The following is an 18661-nucleotide window of genomic DNA, read 5'->3' on the forward strand; positions in this document are numbered from 1 at the left end:
AGCAGAACAATCCAAAAACACATTAACACATATATAACCGATTCTTCTCATTTTGTGGTCAATGTGTTATAGTTTTTGTGCCAGGCAAACAGTTTCCTAAGTTATGCAAATGGCCTCTCAAATCACTCCATGATATCTTTTCATATAATAATAGTCTGTATTATCTCCAAACGATATTTCATGACCATTTATGGATTTATTAGGTAGGTCTCTGTGTGATATATGAGATAATCACCCTATCTGGGTTATTTTGGCTAAATATTCTTGAGACAGATGAACTTTATCACTGATCCATAGGTTCATGTAGATGAGGAGTTAATCTGTAGCGCCCTCTACTGGCCGCAGAAGTGAATATCGCTGCTCCACATATCTGTCACGTCTAGGTGTGAAGTCACGTGTTCGTTACTGCAATATAGGGGGGTCCAATAGTACAGTGGAAAGGTTTGTACTGCTTTGATTAGCTATATATCTACTGAGGTCCATCTACAAGACACATAGACACAGGACTTTTTTTTTTGCCTGGTTTTGATGTGTTCTTTAACAGCTATTGAAGTTCACATTTGCCACTTTAGACTTCACTTCTTAAGAAGAAAACGAAGACATTGTTGCGTTTAGATAACTGTTCAAAAGTCTTTGCCCTGAAGAATAACCTCACATGTGTTTTTGAGGGGCCCTGCGGTTCACATCCAAAGGAGACTTCCCATTGCTTCATGAACACAGCTCCTGTTGTGTTCACACTGTCAGTCTTTTGATGAGCACAGGCAGGGGGAGTAAAGTCCAGGACCGAGGGCAGATTATTAACCTGTCTAATCTGGTCCCCTTCTGTCTCTCGCACTCCCATAAAACCAGCGCTCTGCGTCCGGCCGGGTCTCAGGTCTCACGTGGCCTCAAGGAGACAGCAACACAGAGCCCCGCACATCCCCAGAGGGCCAATGAATCAGTCAGAACCTGCAGAGGAGTTTAAGGTAAAGTATCCTTAAAGTATGGTGTCATTGTTGTGAATTAAAACACTGATTTGGGTCACACTGCAGATGTTTATCTCAAGGAAAGTAAGAACAGGAAGTATTTGTTGGTTATATATCACTAAAGATTTGTAATGACGTCTCAGAGAAATCTCAGCAGTTCACTTTTATATTGAGGAAAATGTCTTGATAGCATGGTCATGCAGAGCAAGTACATTTAAGAGGAGGCCTTGCTCATATGGATGTGCACAAATGTCCAGGTATGAGATGCAAAGAATTGTGCCAGATTTTTTTTTTTTTTTTTTTTAATTGTTTTGGGTCAGTGAATGATCTGAATGAGTTAAGCGCTCTTTCTTACTATAAGGCTGAGTATTTTCTTTTATTTAGTAGTTTTACGCTTTTGTTTGGAATAAAAATTGGGTTACATTTCAGTTGTGTCAAAAAAAAAAGTGGATACTCTTGGTTAGTTAAATGCGTGATGGAACATGTAAAACCATAGGTGATAGAACAGTCCGTTCTGGTCCACTGATTTGATTGGATAAGCCACATTCCTAGAGATATGATGTTTCTTTGCACGGTTTCCATCACTTTTGCGTTTGCTCGAACCACCTTTTAATTTGCAAAAACTTAATTTTTTAGGGGTATTCTATATTCTAAAATCTTTCTCTCTCTATGTATATGTGTGTATATATATATATATATATATATATATATATACACTACTGTTTAAGATTTTTAATGTTTTTAAAAGAAGTTTCGTCTGCTCATCAAAGCTGCATTTATTTAATTAAAAATACAGTAAAAACAGTAATATTGTGAATTTAAAATAACTGTTTTCTGTTTGAATATATTTTATAAAGTAATTTATTCCTGTGATCAGAGCTAAATTTTCAGCATCATTACTCCAGTCTTCAGTGTCACATGATCCTTCAGAAATCATTCTAATATGCTGATCTGCTGCTCAAGAAACATTTATGTACAACTGTACAAAATATTTGTGTACAATTTTTTTTTTTTTTCAGGATTCTTTGATGTATAGAAAGCTCAAAAGAACAGCATTTATTTGAAATATAATCTTTTGTAACATTATAAATGTCTTTACTGTCACTTTTGATCGATTTAATCCATCCTTGCTGAAAAAAAGTATTAATTTCTTTTCAAAAAAATAAAAATAAAAATTCTTACTGACCCCAAACTTTTGAACGGGAGTGTATAATGTTACAAAAGCTTTGTATTTCAGATAAATGCTGTTCTTTTGAACTTTCTATTCATCAAGGAATCCTGAAAAAAAAAAGTACACAACTGTTTTCAACATTGATAATAATAATAAATGTTTCTTGAGCAGCAGATCAGCATATTAGAAGGTTGATTGAAGGTTGAAGGATGATTTCTGAAGGATCATGTGACACTGAAGACTGGAGTAATGATGCTGAAAATTCAGCTTTGCCATCACAGGAATAAATTACTTTATAAAATATATTCAAATAAAAAAGTTATTTTAAATTGTAATAATATTTCACAATATTACTGTTTTTACTGTATTTTTAATTAAATAAATGTATATATATAAATGTGTGTGTGTATATATATATATATATATATATATATATATATATATACACACACACACATAGCAAAGTTGGCTATGGCAATTCCTTTGGTAATCTTGTAATGCTTGTTTTCAGCTTTGTTGTCAGTAAGCATTGGTACATTATATGTTTGGAATCGCACCTACACAGTGTTGTTTATAGTGACAAAACCTTATACGGTCTAGTTACTTAATAATGAATCGTGATATTCATGTTTTCACCCATGTTATCTCTGGTTTAACACTTAATTGAGCACTTAACTTGTCACGCGTATCAATGAAATGTCTACAATGCAAAAAAACAAAAAAAAAACAAAAACAGGGATGGTGCCAAACTAGAACATGCCAAGTGTTACAGCCAATTTAAGAAAGAAAGAAAAAGCAATTCAATTTGACATATTAAAGTTTTTTTTATTTGATGTGAATTCTGTTAATTATTTGGTTAATGGAGGCTGCTTATATTCAGTATAATAGACTTTACTATGTGGGGTTAGTCTGTTTGCTGTCTTATGCAGTTAGATACATTATCTGTGGTTAAATATTAAATATTAAGTGAATTATAAATGCTACATGAGAGAGTAAGTTGCCACATATATATATATATATACATACATACATACTATTATAGTATTAATATTAGGGATTAGCTTTTATTTTTATATTTTCAGTTATCATTTAATGTTTTTTAGCTTTAGTTTATTTTTATTTCAATTTTACTTTTAATAATTTTAGTACTTCAACCTAAACTTATCTTTAACTAAGTTTTTCATCTGATATTTATATTTTAACTTTATTTCAGTAACACTTTACAATTTGTTAAGACAAGTTCATACATTAACTAAAATGAACTAACAATGAGCAATATATATTTTTACAGCATTTATTGCTCTTTGTTAATGTTAGTTAATACAATTGTACTAATACCAATACATATTTGTATTAAAGTTTTGTTTTTAATTGTCTTGCACATATAAATTAAAATTCAATGACTGTCTGTACAAACATGGCTTTGATTAAAATAAACTGATTTTATTTTAAGAATAAAAGTTTATAATTTATATTTAAGCTCGCAAAACATTTATTAATGTATTTAATGCACTTCATCAAAAGCTGTGCACACAAATAATGCTATTGTCATGCATGAATCGTATGTGTGTTTGTTCTCCATTAGCTCCCACCTTCAGATGGAGCTGTGCAAGCAGATAGTACAGAGCTACAGGAGATACCTGCTGACATGGCCAAGATGTCTGATGGGACTCCTAATCAGCCAGCAGGGTTTGATATGATCTACAGAATCGAGGACGTCCCGCCATGGTATCTGTGCGTGCTGCTGGGACTGCAGGTACACTTATATTCTCATGCTCTGTTGTAATCTGGCTCACCCAACATGTCCATCCCATCTACATCTGTATACGTTCTGCCTCTGGATCTCCAGCACTACCTGACATGCTTCAGTGGAACTATTGCTGTACCATTCCTATTGGCTGAAGCCATGTGTGTGGGGGAGGACCAGTACACTGTCAGCCAGTTAGTGGGCACCATCTTCACCTGTGTGGGGATCACTACACTCATACAGACTACATTTGGTGTCAGGTGAGTTATTTAATGTACGCTTCAGCACAGAAATATGCGATTAGTTGTCACTGTATAAATGTTTTTTTTCTGTGCCATGTTCAGGTTGCCTTTGTTCCAGGCGAGTGCTTTTGCCTTTCTCATCCCTGCTCAGGCAATTTTGAGGCTGGAAAGATGGAAATGTCCTCCTGAAGGTACAAGCAGTGTTACACACTGTCAATTTTTACTGTCACTACCAGTGGGGGAAGCTTTCAGGCATATTCCATTTGCACAAACCAAATATTCATTATATTTGTAATGATATTTATAATGTTACAAAAGATTTCTATTTGATCTATTCATCAAATAATCCTAAAAAAAAAATTGGTTCTACAGAAATATTAAGCAGCACAACTGCTATCAACACTGATATTAATGATAAATGTTGCTTGCGCACTAAATCAGCATATTAGAATGATTTCTGAAGGATCATGTGACACTGAAGACTGGAGTAATGATGCTGAAAATTCAGCGTTGCCATCACAGGAATAAATTACATTTTTAAATATATTCAAATAGAAAAATTGCTATTTTAAATTGTAATAATATTTTCATATTTATTTCAAAAACGTTAAAGGGTTAGTTCACCCAAAAATGAAAATTCTGTCATTTATTACTCACCCTCATTTTGTTCCACACCTGTAAGACCTTCGTTCATCTTCGGAACACAAATTAAGATATTTTTGATGAAATCCGAGCCGGCCAATACTGAGTCTGCGTTCACGGAACGCAGAAGCGCTGCACTGTCTATACAATGTGAACCGTGTAGGAGACTGACAGGGGAAAGATGAAATTGTTGAATAAAGTTGTTATTTTTGTTTTGTTTTTGCGCACAAAAAGTATTCTCGCTGCTTCATAATATTAAGGTTGAACCACTGTAGTCACGTTGACTATTTTAACAATGTTTTTACAACTTTTCTGGACCTTGAATGTGGTAAAAAACCTTTTGGATTTCATCAAAAAATATCTTAATTTGTGTTCCGAAGATGAACAAAGGTCTTTGGAACAACATGAGGGTGAGTAATTAATGACAGAAATTTCATTTTTGGGTGAACTAACCCTTTAAGAAATCGACTTAAAGGGTTAGTTTAAACTTTTGAATGTAGTTTAGACCAACAATTCAAACTGTGTGCACATCTTGTGAAATGTTTTAAAAGTTGAACTTCTTTTAACTTGGTGTCTTAAAAAAAAAAAAAAAATCGCACTCTCCTTGAAAAGGCAATGAGAATGAAGTTTACATAGAGTTGTCCATTTTGTGTAAATCATTCCTTCTAGAAAGCATTGTCTATTGAGAATCTATTTACATTCCACATTGTGCAGGTCAGTCTGTGTGGAAGTTAATGCTTAACCTTGGTTTTGGGTTTCACAGAGGAGATTTACGGAGATTGGTCTATTCCTCTCAACACGTCTCATATTTGGCACCCACGAATACGAGAGGTGCGTGACTAAGGTCTAAAGATTGAACCAATCAACATTGCCTTCGTAATGTGCTGCGTCCTGACCTGTGTGTATGTGTCAAATCTCTGTAGATTCAGGGCGCTATCATTGTGTCCAGCTTGATTGAGGTGGTCATAGGATTCGCTGGAATCCCTGGGATCCTGCTTAACTCAATCGGGCCCCTGACTGTCACCCCCACAGTGTCCCTTATCGGCTTGTCTGTCTTCCAGACGGCGGGAGACCGCGCAGGCAGCCACTGGGGCCTATCTCTGCTGTGAGTCCTTAAGCTCTTTAAATGCATTTCATGCTCATTTATCTCCATACTAGCTGTTTTTGATTTAATACATCTGTGTGTTTTGTCGTTCCAGGTGCATCTTTCTTATTGTTTTGTTCGCTCAGTATCTAAGGAACTGGGCTTGTCCTTTCCCAGCATATTCCAAACAAAAAGGCTGTCACGTCACACATGTGCAAATATTCAAGATGTTTCCCGTACGAACCCCCAGCTTTTTGCCTTTTGATAATATCATAAACATAGGGCTAAGCAAGAAATACACACAGTATCACAATTAATTAAACTACCTGATTGGCTTTGGAACAAAGTTCACATTACCCCATGTAGCGCATGTTATCAACACGTTTACAGATTGAAATGCTCACTTCTGAACATTTTGTCCTTAGTAAATGATTATCCTGATTTCAGTAGATCATCATGGCAATCATGGTGGTATGGCTGGTTTGCTATATTCTCACCCTGACGGATGTGCTGCCGAATGACCCAGAAAGGTACGGCTACAAGGCTCGCACTGACTCCCGGGGCGATATTATGACCCGTGCGCCGTGGTTTCGTTTCCCCTATCCATGTAAGGGCCTTGCTTGCTTCCTGTAACACACACCTATGATTTATAACGGCTTTTTTATCAGAAAATGTCACTGTGACATATACCTAACCTAAGACTTCCATTTTTTTTCCACAGTAAAATGATTAGAAGGGAATTATATTGGTGAATCAATGGCCAAACTCTTTCCAAATCAGATAATTTGCATGATTTTGTGTGTCACAGGTCAGTGGGGTTTACCGACAGTGACGTTAGCAGGAGTGCTAGGCATGTTTAGTGCCACTCTGGCTGGTATTGTTGAGTCTATCGGGGATTATTACGCCTGCGCTCGCCTCTCTGGAGCTCCACCTCCTCCTGTGCATGCTATCAATAGGTAAGAACAACAAGCAGTCGAAACTACACTACTTATTTTAAGTGGGTAATATCATGAGGAATCAGATTTTACTTTTTTAAATAATTCAAATTACTAAGAAAACGTACTGTAAATTTCAGAACTGTTTGTTAACCTGAAAAGCCTCATATATGAAATAATAATATAAAACATTTTTAAATGGAACGGTTTATTGAACCATGTGTTCTTTGTTGAGTATCATATTTTATATATCAGGCTTTTATGGCTCATATAGCTTAAAGGGATAGTTCAACCAAAAATGAAAATTCTGTCATCATTCACTCACCCTCAAGTTGTTTCAAACCTGTATGAATTTCTTTCTTCTGCTGAACACAAAAGAAGATATTTTGAAGAATATTGGTGACCAAACAGTTGATGGACACCATTGATTTCCATAGTATGGAGAAAAAAAAATACTATGGAAGTCAATGGGGCCTTAATCTTATTGGTTACTGACATTCTTCAAAATATATTTTTGTGTTTGTGTGTGTTCAGCAGAAGAAAGAAATTCATACAGGATTGGAACAACTTAAGAAAAAAAACACCTCAATTTTATTCAGAGCCCCAAACTGAGGAAAAATATGCAAATTAGTGCAGTTGCTGATATTTATATGGCCAAAAAGTAAGATGAAATTCTATAGTATAACAGACTACTTATATAAAAGGCATATAAATATCAGTTGTCACTCTATATCTCCTAATAATATGTCTTAGTAAGATGATATTTAAATGCTCAGTTTTATGATGGAATGATGATTGAGACGTACAAATAAATGTTCCTCAAAAGCCATTTGATGCTCACATTTTAACACAAAATATTGAAATATTAATCTTGAAATATTACTAATGTTAGAAAAGTTCAGAAAATTTCACAGCAAAAAGACACATTTACCAAGACCTGAAGAGGGACATTTTCAGTATTATTATTATCACAGGGCCTACTATACTATACTGAAAGTATAAACTATCAATCAGATGACAATAGGGATGTAGTAAAAGTGTTGAAGTCCATTAAACACTGAGCTATTCCTGGCTGTGTGTAGCACCTACATATCCTTGCATCACTAACCCTAAAATTTACATAAACCCTGCCCCAGAGAACACGCAACAAAGGGGTGAGGCCATGTTATTGCAATACAGTACATAACACAAATGCAATAGCATGTCATAAAAGCAAGATGACAACATGACAAATTATAACCGTAATTAAACTAAACTATACCTGTTCTATCTTCATGCAGCATATATTCTCTGACTCTGTAGGATCTTACAACAGTTCCCACATGAGCAATTTATAGATTATCATGACAGAATATGCCAATCAATGACTTTAAGATATCCCACATCAGCTACATAAATTCATCAACTAACCGTTCAGAAACGTTGCATTCTACATGTTGTCACTTCTTCTTGAGTCTCTCCATCATTGTCTGACTTCGGTTTGAACATAAAAGGCTGAACAGTTTCTGACATTTTAAGTTAGTCTGCCTGGGGTAATCAGCGCTGCTAACATGAGCTGTTGAAACTCCGCCCTCTTCTTGGGAGCAGCAGCTCATTTGCATTTAAAGGGACACACACAAAACCTGAGTGTTTTTGCTCACCCTCAAAAAGTGACAAATTTAACATGCTATGAAAAATTATCTGTAGGGTATTTTGAGCTAAAACTTCACATACACACTCTGGGGGCATCAGAGACTTATTTTACATCTTGTAAAAGTGGCATTATATGACCCCTTTAATAAATATTTTTAATAGACTCGTTTATAACATTAAATAGAACATTTTATACATTAAATAGAACACAAACCTTAAGTAAATTACATATTATTTTGTTTGGTTGTGTAATGATTTATTTTCAGAATCATGGTAGAACCATGATCTCTATACTTAAAAAAAAATAAAAAATCTAACTAATACTATTAGTAGTGTTTCTAATATTAAAATATACAGTCTTACAGACTATGATTAAAGTCCTTATGGACATTAAGAAGAATTTGTTACAATTATAATGCATTAGGATTCTGAAATGCTTTCTTATTGTAAAGATGTGGCGCTTCTCATTCAGTGTGCGAAGTTGAACAGTGAATTAAACAACAAATTAAAACAGGGGAAATCAAGAACAAAAATTAAATTATATATTAAAAAACAGGACATGACCCCTTTAAAATTTGGTGGGTTTTTTTTTTTTGTTTTTTTTTGTTCATGGTTTATGTATAAGGAAGGTTTTGGCATTTCTTTATTATCCATTTCCTTTCCTAGAGGGATCTTTACAGAGGGACTGTGCTGTATCATAGCGGGGCTGCTGGGCACAGGAAATGGATCAACCTCTTCCAGTCCTAACATAGGGGTGCTTGGCATTACAAAGGTGAGATAGTGCGAGCTCTTATGCTCTGTATAACACTAGTGTATAGCTTAAGGGCTATTAGACAGAATTCGGTATATGCAGTTCTAGTGTCTGTATTTGTGACATATGATCAGAGTCCCTCGGGGAGAGAAGCTGATAGCAGGTGTATACAGATACACTATTCACAGCTCTCCTGTTGTCTCCTCAGTTGCTCTGTTTTCAGTGTCATCATTCATTTTGTAAATGTGTTTTGTATTGAGTGACAAGCAGTGGTTTCTCTGGTGTCTTGACTTCCCCTACAGGTGGGGAGTAGGAGGGTGATACAGTATGGAGCAGGAATAATGTTTTTATTGGGAACTATTGGGAAGTTCACCGCCCTGTTTGCCTCCTTACCTGACCCTGTCCTTGGAGGGATGTTCTGCACCTTGTTTGGTAATGAGCTTATTGGACCTATTTGTATTTGCAGATGTTTTGTCCCAGCTTTGACCACAGGGTGTCAGTAAAGAGCCCAGAAACTCCTTATTAAGGCCCTGTCCCAAATGGCATACTTCATGTGCACTCGCAGTCTATGTCCCATTTGTCATTTTAGGTTTCAGGAGGGTGCTCTCCAGTACCCCTTTGCAATATTCGTCCTCAAATGCACACTTTCTGCTGTTGGGTAGATGTCTGAATGCACACAGACTTCTACCCGACAGTTAAAGCTCCATTACGCCACAAAAGTGTGCTCTTAGGTTTCCATATGGGACAGGGTCTAACAGTGCACATTTCCGCCCTTTATCAATTTAACATCCAAGTTGACAACATACCACAAATGAATTTTGTATTTCAAACAACATTTTTTAGGGGACCTGCCATCATTTAATTACACATAATACTATTGTAAATTGAAGATTTAAAAAAAATGAATACTTTTAATTAGCAAGGATGCATTAAATTGATCAAATGTGACAATACAAGACATCTATAATGTTAAAAAAGATTTGTTTCTATTTCTGTTTGGTTTGTACACAGGTATGATCACAGCTGTTGGACTTTCAAACCTACAGAGTGTGGATCTGAACTCTTCCAGAAATCTTTTTGTTCTGGGTTTCTCCATGTTTTTTGGCCTCATGTTGCCTAATTACCTGGACACTCATCCTGGCAGCATTCAAACAGGTTAATATGTCTGATGGTGTTTTCTGCTATATTTTCTGTTGCAGCAAGAAAGCTGTTGTTGTTGTTGTCAACTGTTACTGTGAACACACTTTCATTTGATTGATTTTAACAGGTGTGGCAGAGCTGGACCAAATCATCACAGTGCTCCTGACAACAGAGATGTTTGTAGGGGGATTTCTAGCATTTGTACTTGATAACACAATCCCAGGTATGCATCAGACAGAGTGACTCAGCTTATACAAATTCATTAGATAAATAGACAACAAAGGCACTTACAAACAGGCAGTCACGCAAGCTGTTCTACATTCAACATGTTTACATTTTGTGTGCAGGCACCCGAAAAGAGCGAGGTCTGGTAGAATGGGCGGCTGAGAGTTCTTCAGGAGCAGGAACAGTAAAAACGGACACATATGACTTTCCAATTGGGATGGGGCTCGTCCGGAGGCTGGGCTGCCTGCGCTACCTGCCAGTCTGTCCCACTTTCCAGGGTTTTAAGCCATCATGCCACAAATATGAGGAGGAGGACATAAAAATAAATGGAGGTGTGACTGATGCTCCAGTTGAAACAGTCTGCACCAAAATTTAGCTAGATTTTTTTGAACACTAACTTGCATCACAAACAAGTAAGAAAAATGCTCCATTAAAGAATGGGTGCATTTATATTTAAAGTTTGAAGTTAAAGGGTCTTTGTTCATCTAAGATCAAACCAAATGTGAAATTTGATTATAAAGCATTAGATATTTTACTGAAATTACTTCAAAAGAAAATGAAAGTCATGGTTTTTTTTTTTCTTTCTTTTATTACCTCTTGATTGTGTACAAAATATGCAAGTGATTAACACTAAACAGAAATCAGGTGTTCAGAAATCATAATGTATATAAATACTATTGTTACTAATAATGTTTAAAAAATAATGTATAATGTATTCTGTAAGAGCCATAGGACAGACCATCATGTGGATATTCAATTTTGACAAAGATGTGCTTAAGTTATTTTGTATTAAAGTATAACTCTAATGTCTTTCTGTCTGTCTAAAATAATTTTTGTCATGTCACTTTTGATTTATTTGTAACACTTTACAATAAGGTTCAATAGGGTAATAGTATCAGTTATATATAGTCAATAATCCAGCCTGAATCTCAGATAACGGCTCTTTGGGTTGAAGCAAAGGACTCTCATAAATAGGTGAACAATGAACCAATTTCTCGGGCAAATTCAGTTTAAAAGCAGTTCACATCAAATTTTTTCTGAGTAAAAATTTAATTTGAGACCCTAATATGCCATTTATATAAGTTTCAAATGTGAAAAACTAAAGTGTTATCAGAAAATGCTTGGGTAAGCCATAATTTACATGAAACAGAGCCATGGTTTTGCTCAAACTGCCATTTAGTAAATATATATACTATTTACAATAACAAAATAGTGACCTTTGTCATACATGCTAAACAAGCTCAGGATACTCAGGTCCCTTGGTGAGTCTCAATTGCCCATACCAGAGGTGATCTGAGCCCTTCTCCCTTTAAAGCCCCTGCTCTGTTTATGTAGCCTGAATGTGTGAATGCATATGCATCTTACAACATTTCAACAGATATAATCAGTCTCGCCGACCCTCAGTTGCCAAGTCCAGAGGTAGCCTTTAGAGAGTAAGAAGTGTTGAGTTCAGTGATAACAGAATATGCTTTCAGCTTTGATGCCTTGAGGCCTGGGCAGCAGATGGTCAACATGTTTCACTCATTCAGTAGCTTATAAACAGCTCTTATCCAGCACTAGGCACTGGGTAATCTGATCCTTGGGCATGACTTGTTATCTTCTACAGTCTATAGGTCCCATCAGGTTTCATGGTCCTGATGGCGGGAGCACCTGAGGATGTGACTGTACATAAGGTAAGCACTGTGGGTTGTACATGGTTGGGATGTGAAGAGAGGCAAAGGGTATGGCACAGGGTGTAGGCAAAACAGCACTGGGAAGGGTCTGCTGTTGCAGTACGACCTCTACATATTGGCAAGTTTCTGGATCAAACAGCATTTTGCGCTGTGGCAGCTGAGGCATGTCTACATAGAAATAGCGGCCAGTTTCCGGGTCTAGCAACAGTTGGCGAGGGTTTTGTCCTGCTGCTATACTTCCTCCTGCTTCTGGATACAGCATACCCCCAAGCCTAGCCTCTCCACTCATGGGAGCAACAAAGATTGTGTTGTGTTGGCTTTCTGGAGATGGTATTTTCAGCCCTGCTTCTTTGTTCTGAGCTTGACTGGTTGAGCCATCTGTTGGCTGGACTAGGAATTTTCCATCCTCAGAGAGGGATCTCAGTAGGGGGGTATGACTGTTTGATGCAGGAGGCTGGTTATAAAGGGGTGTTTGAAACAAGACAGGCCCTTGAACGTAGCCATGAACTGCTCCAATATGAGGAGAGATTGTTTGGTAACCCATCGGACTGGGTTTGTAATAATATGAGGGAACCATGGGTGTTGAAGTAACTGTTAGGACGCAAGGAGACAGAGGCCCCACTGAACTTTGTGACCTGGGAGGAAGGCATGGTGTCTGGAGGCCATCGCTGATTATCCTGCCATGGTCCTGTTGCTCAGAACTTGCTGTGGATGAACAATATTGCAGTGCTACTGGGAGAAGTTGATCTTTGTCAGAGCTGATGGTCATCTCATGCTCAGCTTTGTTCAAGTCTCTTTTTGGAGGCTCTTCTGTGGAAGTCTCTTCTCTAGTTTGCAGTGCCAGGTCTGTCCTGTTTGTTGGTTTCAAGTTTAACTCAGGGACTAGAACATCAGGTTTACTCATGCCAACTTGGCTATCCTGTGTCTCTGACGGTTTTGACAAGGCACAACTGTTTGCCTTGGTTACACTAATTTGGCTGACCTTTGTGAATCCAACAGTGTGACTTTTGTCATTTGATTCCACATGAGCCATTGCCTTCGTTGAGCATCGTGCAGAGTGATCTCTTCTTCTGTCCTGTGGAAGAGGAGGTGTGACTTTCCGCACCAGGGGTTTTTCATCTTGTCTGTATCCCTTTCCCTTTCCTTCACTCTTGTTGTTGCTTAGATTGTGTATCGATGGCTGAAACAAAGGAGCACTCCCATCTATTCCATTGGCTAATTCCGCTGGGCCCTTAAAGGGCATATTGTATGTGTTTTTCACCAGGCTCCTCATGTCTCTTACTACATGCACAGGGGCCATAGCTTTCAATTTGCCTTGAGTTTGCATACCTAGGCTTGCAAACTGTCCTTGTGACTTGGCGTCCTCTCTTTCACTCTCCTGCTTCTTCCCAACACCACCCTCGTCAACTTGGGGGATTGTATTATCCACTGTATTTGCTTCCAAATCAGAGATTAGGCATGCAATATTAGTAGGACTAAGTGTACTTTCCATGCTGCCAGCCTTTTGCTCCTGCTTTTCCAGCACATTGGTTAGGGACATATTGTGTTGTTTATGGATTGCTTGCCCTGTATGGCATTCTTCAGGTGTGGTTTTCACAGAGGCCTGTGTGCTGAGGGCTACATTTGATGCTGGACTCGAGTTCCACGCTCTGCCCTTTGCTGAGTCACAGGATAGCTTCACTCCAGGGCTCAGGTTAGGCAGCCGCAACACTTCCTCTCTTAGGTTCAGCTTCTCTGCTTTCTCATTCTCTGAAGGGTCAGTTATTTCAGTGCCACTGCCTTGAACTTCAGACCTGCCAGTTCCACTTAAAAGAGAATTGAACCCATGTTTGCTTAACAGTTTGGGTTGGGTTTTAGAATTAACACTGCAATGCTTTTGAACAGAGCTGCACTCCGTCTGGGCCTCCCTCTTAAGAGTAGCACTTTGAGTTAGCTTGGTAGTTTCGGCATGTACATCCTTGCCAGACAGGCATTCATCAGTGGTAGTAGTCCTGTTGTTCACTTTGGTAGAAGAAAAAGCTTTATCAGAAACATCCAAGGTGCGAAGATTCTGTTCATGTTGCATCTTTTTTGATAGGACACTTGTAATGATGCAGGAAGCCATTTGGGTTTTGCTGGACGTTTCATCCAGGGAAAATGACTTCTGAAGCCTTTTCTTTCGTTCAGCCTGTACTGACCTTTGATCAGCCATGTGAGACTCCTGGTTAAATGCTGCAGGGGTGCTATGCTGACGCTGAAATATGTCTCGAGCACGTACAGTTGTGTTTGGAACCTGAAGGGTTTGATTGTTGTTCTCTCTGACGTGTGACTCTGCTGTGTCCCGTCTCTTCAGTTGGATTTCCCTTTTGGGAACAGTCTTTAAGCCTCGGTTTACTTCATCTGTGGTTTCCAACGCTACGTCAACACACTCAAAGCTGCTGGATTCTGAGCAAGCGGATGTGTTTTGAGTGTTTGAATACATCTGCATTTTGAAAGAGAGTACATCTTCCGTCCAATTGTTGTCGTTTCCGTCAGTAGAGAGCTGACTTGAGGGCCTACAGCTTGAACTGAAAACATGCATGTCAGTTTCAGAACAGGAAGATCTTACCTGGGCCATGTTAACAAGGCCCCCCACCTTACTACTGGCCTCAGCGAGTTTTGTTCCCATGCTGGTTGATCCTCTGGTATTGTCTGTAATGTGGCAAGGTTGCCAAGAGCTGCTACACAGCGTGCGGGAGAGTGGTCTGGACTGCCAGACGCCTTGCCGGCTCTGCTTTTCCAACCTCCGAGTATCAGCGAGACTCTGTAGCTGGTGTTGGTGCCTGGTTGCGGGGATACGCTCTGAATAACAGTGTGGCGGGATTCTTGACTCCTGCTTGCTGGCTGTGAGTGTTGAGATGCAGTTTGCAGACGCTTTTCTATTTCTAGACCTGACTGACAGGTCAGCCTGCTCCTTTCTGCAACTCACCCCTCTACTCTGCCCCTCCCCCTCCTTTCCCATATGACCCAGAATATGCCTCCCACTCACAAGCCTGCATTCAGCCCAGGGTGCACTCAGACCTTCTCTGGGTCTTTGCTTTTGTGTCGCGTGGTACTCTTTTGGCTCTGTGCCACCATGCTCCTGTTCCCTGTATTGATTTCTCTCAGGCGCTATCAAAATAGTGTTTGAAGTGAATCTGGGTTCTGGGGAGATGTGCTCCTCAGCGGTTCTAATGTTAGTGTGAAATACGGTCTCGCTGCCTCCAAAATAATCCCTAGGCTTAACTGATGAATCTTTTCCTGATAAATTAAGCTCGTTGGAATTATCCTGCTTTTGTATGGGGTTTCTAAAGACTGCATTTACAGACTGCAAATCCACATTTGATATTGTTGTACCCGACAGCAGATGTTTTGACTCAAATTCTAACACAAGGGAATCACTCTCAGATGATGAAGATTTATCCTGTTCACCTTGGGATACCTCAGGAAGCACTTCTGTACCCTTCTCTTCTTGTGTTTCGTAGTCTTGTGATAGCGTGGTGTCTTTGATAAAGGATCTTGAAGTGATGCCTTCCATAGGGGTAGCACGATCCAAGAACTCAAATGAGCCACCTTTAGTAGGATGCTCTGCAGAGAGAGTTTGTGCGTTGTCCTCTGCAGCTTCACTGTACTCACTCAGAGAACAAAGTGCAGTGTAGTATGAACTTGCCGAGTCATCCATGATATCTTCGGTCTGCTCACTTTCCCCTTCATCTCTTTGTTGGAGATATGGGCTATCTTTTTCTTTGATAGATGGAGATGACATAGACATTTCTTTTTAAACGTCACCTCGAAAATTTCCTTCTGTGGTCCCTTAAAATTCCTGATGCAATAATACGGGACACCCTAGTCTGGGGTGGATGTGCAGGTCAGACCTATATTGCAAGAGCAGAAATGTTTATGGTTCAGATGAAGAGATTCCATCAAGCCTAGTGGTGAAACATGAGATCACATGTCCAGAGTCTAACTGCTTCTTGTCTAGGAGAAATAAGTAGAATAAAGAGTTTTTCCACTGAATAAATATATTTTTATACATTATTTGTAGGCTATATTAAAGGAATATTTTAAACACTTCATTGCTAGAAGCCTCACCTTAAACATACTGCTTAGAGTCTCATGCATCTGATTTGTGATGTAACGGGTTCATTGTTTCCATTGTGTTTGACCTAACAGGAAATACTGTGTAATCTAGAGAGTCAGCTGCAGATCTGGTGATTGAAGCCATCTCATCTCTAATGTAAAAACTTCTCTCACCTGATCCAAGCAATCCAAAATCTTCTCCTTTTTGTTGAAATTCCACTGAGATGCTAAATCTGAATGAAAAGTCAAGGAGAAAATGTCAACAAGTCAGCAGGCAAAATGTCTATAATAAGAAACTAGTGCCCTCTTAAAAAAGTATACTAAGCCAGGGACTGCAGAGGAGATTAATCAGACCTTATTTTTTGGCCGCTGAGGTCTGGATCAGGATATGTGGTCCAGGCCCAGTAGTAGCTAAGGTAGTGGTGTGGCAGTCAGCTTTGACAGCAGGTGCTGGTCTGGCTGTGCTGCAGCGTTCCCGTTGGAATCTGACTAACATAGCCAGTGCAGTCACAGGGCCAGCTAAATATAGTTCCCCAGGCCCCATAACACTATCATAAGGGAGATAGAGCTGAAGTCTTGTGGGTACACTGTGGCGAGTATTGAGCCTTTAAATGGCCACTGCAAATAAAATGGTCACACTGGTTATGTGTGTGTCGTTTGATGGCGTAAATTAATCCTTTTTAAAGTAGGCATCACTATATCTCAATTAACTGTTCATTGATCTGAACTTTGTTAATGTGAAGTTAGTTTTGATGTGAAATGTAATTCTGTCAGATTAGCTATGACTGGCAACTTAACTATGGAAGGAAGCACTGTTGTTCGAAAGCAAAAAGTTGTTCGAGAGCAGATATGCACAAGTGTTTGTTGTGTGTTGCCAGCCAACTCTGGGACTTTCACTGAATTGGACATGACCATGCAGGCCATGACAGCTATGGCATTTGACCCACTTGCTCTTGGCTGTGCCTGATGGTTTAATGACATGATATAGTGGACAGCAAGGATATAAGACTGCTTAATTTCACACAAGCGGTGCTCCAAAAGTTTATCATCCACATAGTAACACATACATCAAACCTGAGGGGACCACAGACACTGTGGTGTTAAGTTGTGAGAAGTGTATAGCATTACAGAGAGTTAAAAGCATTAGCCTATAACATAACTTCCATATTAGCATTTCACGCTGCAACTATGGTTACAGACTGTTCATACATGGAAATGAGAGGAATGGGAACGCGGGGGCACCGCGAAGCGACCGCAAAGGGCACTTTCACTTTTACGATCAAAGGGGCAGGGGCAACCCCCGTAACAAGAGTGTGCCATTTTTATTTATTATTTTGGATGAGACTTTCAAAATGGCGCTTATAATCTGATAAGTCTCGTTCAATAGAAAAAGCTACATGTAATGTTTCGCATACTGTTAAAACTGCATACTGCAAACACATAGGCCATAGCTAACCTATATAAATCAATGAAATTTATATCTTTAATTCAAAATTCATTTTATCCCTTTACAAGATACTAACTGATCAGACATCGCTGCATATGATTACATAGGAGATATGGCAAGCCGTTTTGATTTTTTGACTCAGGATCAATTCTTGATATCAGGAATTACGTTTCCACCAAAACTAGAATTCTTGATTTCTGTAATTGTATTTTCACTAGTGAAATGTCATAGGCTGCCATTCAAATTCAATTGTTGATATCAAGAATTGATTTCTTACTAGTTGAAATTCCAATTTCACATATCAGAAATACAATTCTTACTAGTAAAAATCATAATTTTTGATATCATTAATTACTTTGTTACTAGTGCAAATATTTATTCTTGATATCAACAATTGAATTGCTACTAACAATAATTTGATTGTCGCTAGTGACAGTGTTAATTTCTGATATCATGAATGTGAATGTTACTAGTAAGAAAGCCATTTTCGATATCTGAAATTATATTGATATCAGAAATACATGTTCAGATATCAAAAACATTCAAAACATTTTTACTAGTAGAAATTCAATTGTTGATATCAAGAACTGGCGTTTCAACTAGTGCCAATTGAATTCTTTATATCAAAACTTATGATTTTTACTAGTAAGAATTGTATTTCTGATATGTGAAATTGGAATTTCAACTAGTAAGAAATCAATTCTTGATATCAACAATTGAATTTGAATGGCAGCATGGTGACGTTTCACTAGTGGAAATGTAATTCCTGATATCAAGAACTGAATTGTTGATATCAAGAATTCATATCCTGAGAATGAATAAAAGTCAAAAGGCTTGCCATAAGAAAATACATGGACTTCGCCTTATCCTGTACGACAATTAGTTTGAAGCAGTATACAGTCCTAATGGGTGCAGGGTCCATCTGCTGGC

General features: G+C 38.3%; 2 protein-coding genes across 2 annotated transcripts; one reads left to right on the forward strand and one right to left on the reverse strand.

The window, feature by feature from the left end:
* Nucleotides 1–797: 797 nt before the first annotated feature.
* slc23a1 (solute carrier family 23 member 1) lies at nt 798–11344 on the forward strand. Its single transcript, XM_051878700.1, has 14 exons — nt 798–965; nt 3722–3892; nt 3986–4143; nt 4228–4316; nt 5531–5598; nt 5691–5872; nt 5967–6087; nt 6302–6458; nt 6660–6807; nt 9085–9190; nt 9472–9601; nt 10181–10324; nt 10437–10532; nt 10657–11344. Exons 1-14 carry the CDS (start codon nt 933–935, stop codon nt 10908–10910), a joined length of 1857 nt encoding a protein of 618 aa, XP_051734660.1. The 5' UTR covers nt 798–932; the 3' UTR covers nt 10911–11344.
* Nucleotides 11345–11486: 142 nt separating this feature from the next.
* Nucleotides 11487–16732, reverse strand: prob1 (proline-rich basic protein 1). Its single transcript, XM_051878699.1, has 3 exons — nt 16639–16732; nt 16459–16517; nt 11487–16079 (listed from the first exon to the last, which is right to left on the reverse strand). The coding sequence occupies exon 3, from the start codon at nt 15974–15976 to the stop codon at nt 12161–12163; it is 3816 nt and encodes a 1271-aa protein (XP_051734659.1). The 5' UTR covers nt 15977–16079; nt 16459–16517; nt 16639–16732; the 3' UTR covers nt 11487–12160.
* Between the last annotated feature and the right edge of the window lie 1929 nt (nt 16733–18661).

Source organism: Ctenopharyngodon idella, chromosome 21, assembly GCF_019924925.1.
Source record: "Ctenopharyngodon idella isolate HZGC_01 chromosome 21, HZGC01, whole genome shotgun sequence".
NCBI lineage: Eukaryota > Metazoa > Chordata > Actinopteri > Cypriniformes > Xenocyprididae > Ctenopharyngodon > Ctenopharyngodon idella.

What these genes read in the sequence shown, in the direction of transcription:
- prob1 (XM_051878699.1), bottom strand. Translation starts at nt 15,976, where the DNA reads ATGTCTATGTCATCTCCATCTATCAAAGAAAAAGATAGCCCATATCTC.
- slc23a1 (XM_051878700.1), top strand. Translation starts at nt 933, where the DNA reads ATGAATCAGTCAGAACCTGCAGAGGAGTTTAAG. An exon ending in CACTGGGGCCTATCTCTGCT is followed by an intron (nt 5,873 to 5,966) that starts GTGAGTCCTTAA and finishes TTGTCGTTCCAG; the next exon opens with GTGCATCTTTCTTATTGTTT. An exon ending in GGGTGCTTGGCATTACAAAG is followed by an intron (nt 9,191 to 9,471) that starts GTGAGATAGTGC and finishes CTTCCCCTACAG; the next exon opens with GTGGGGAGTAGGAGGGTGAT.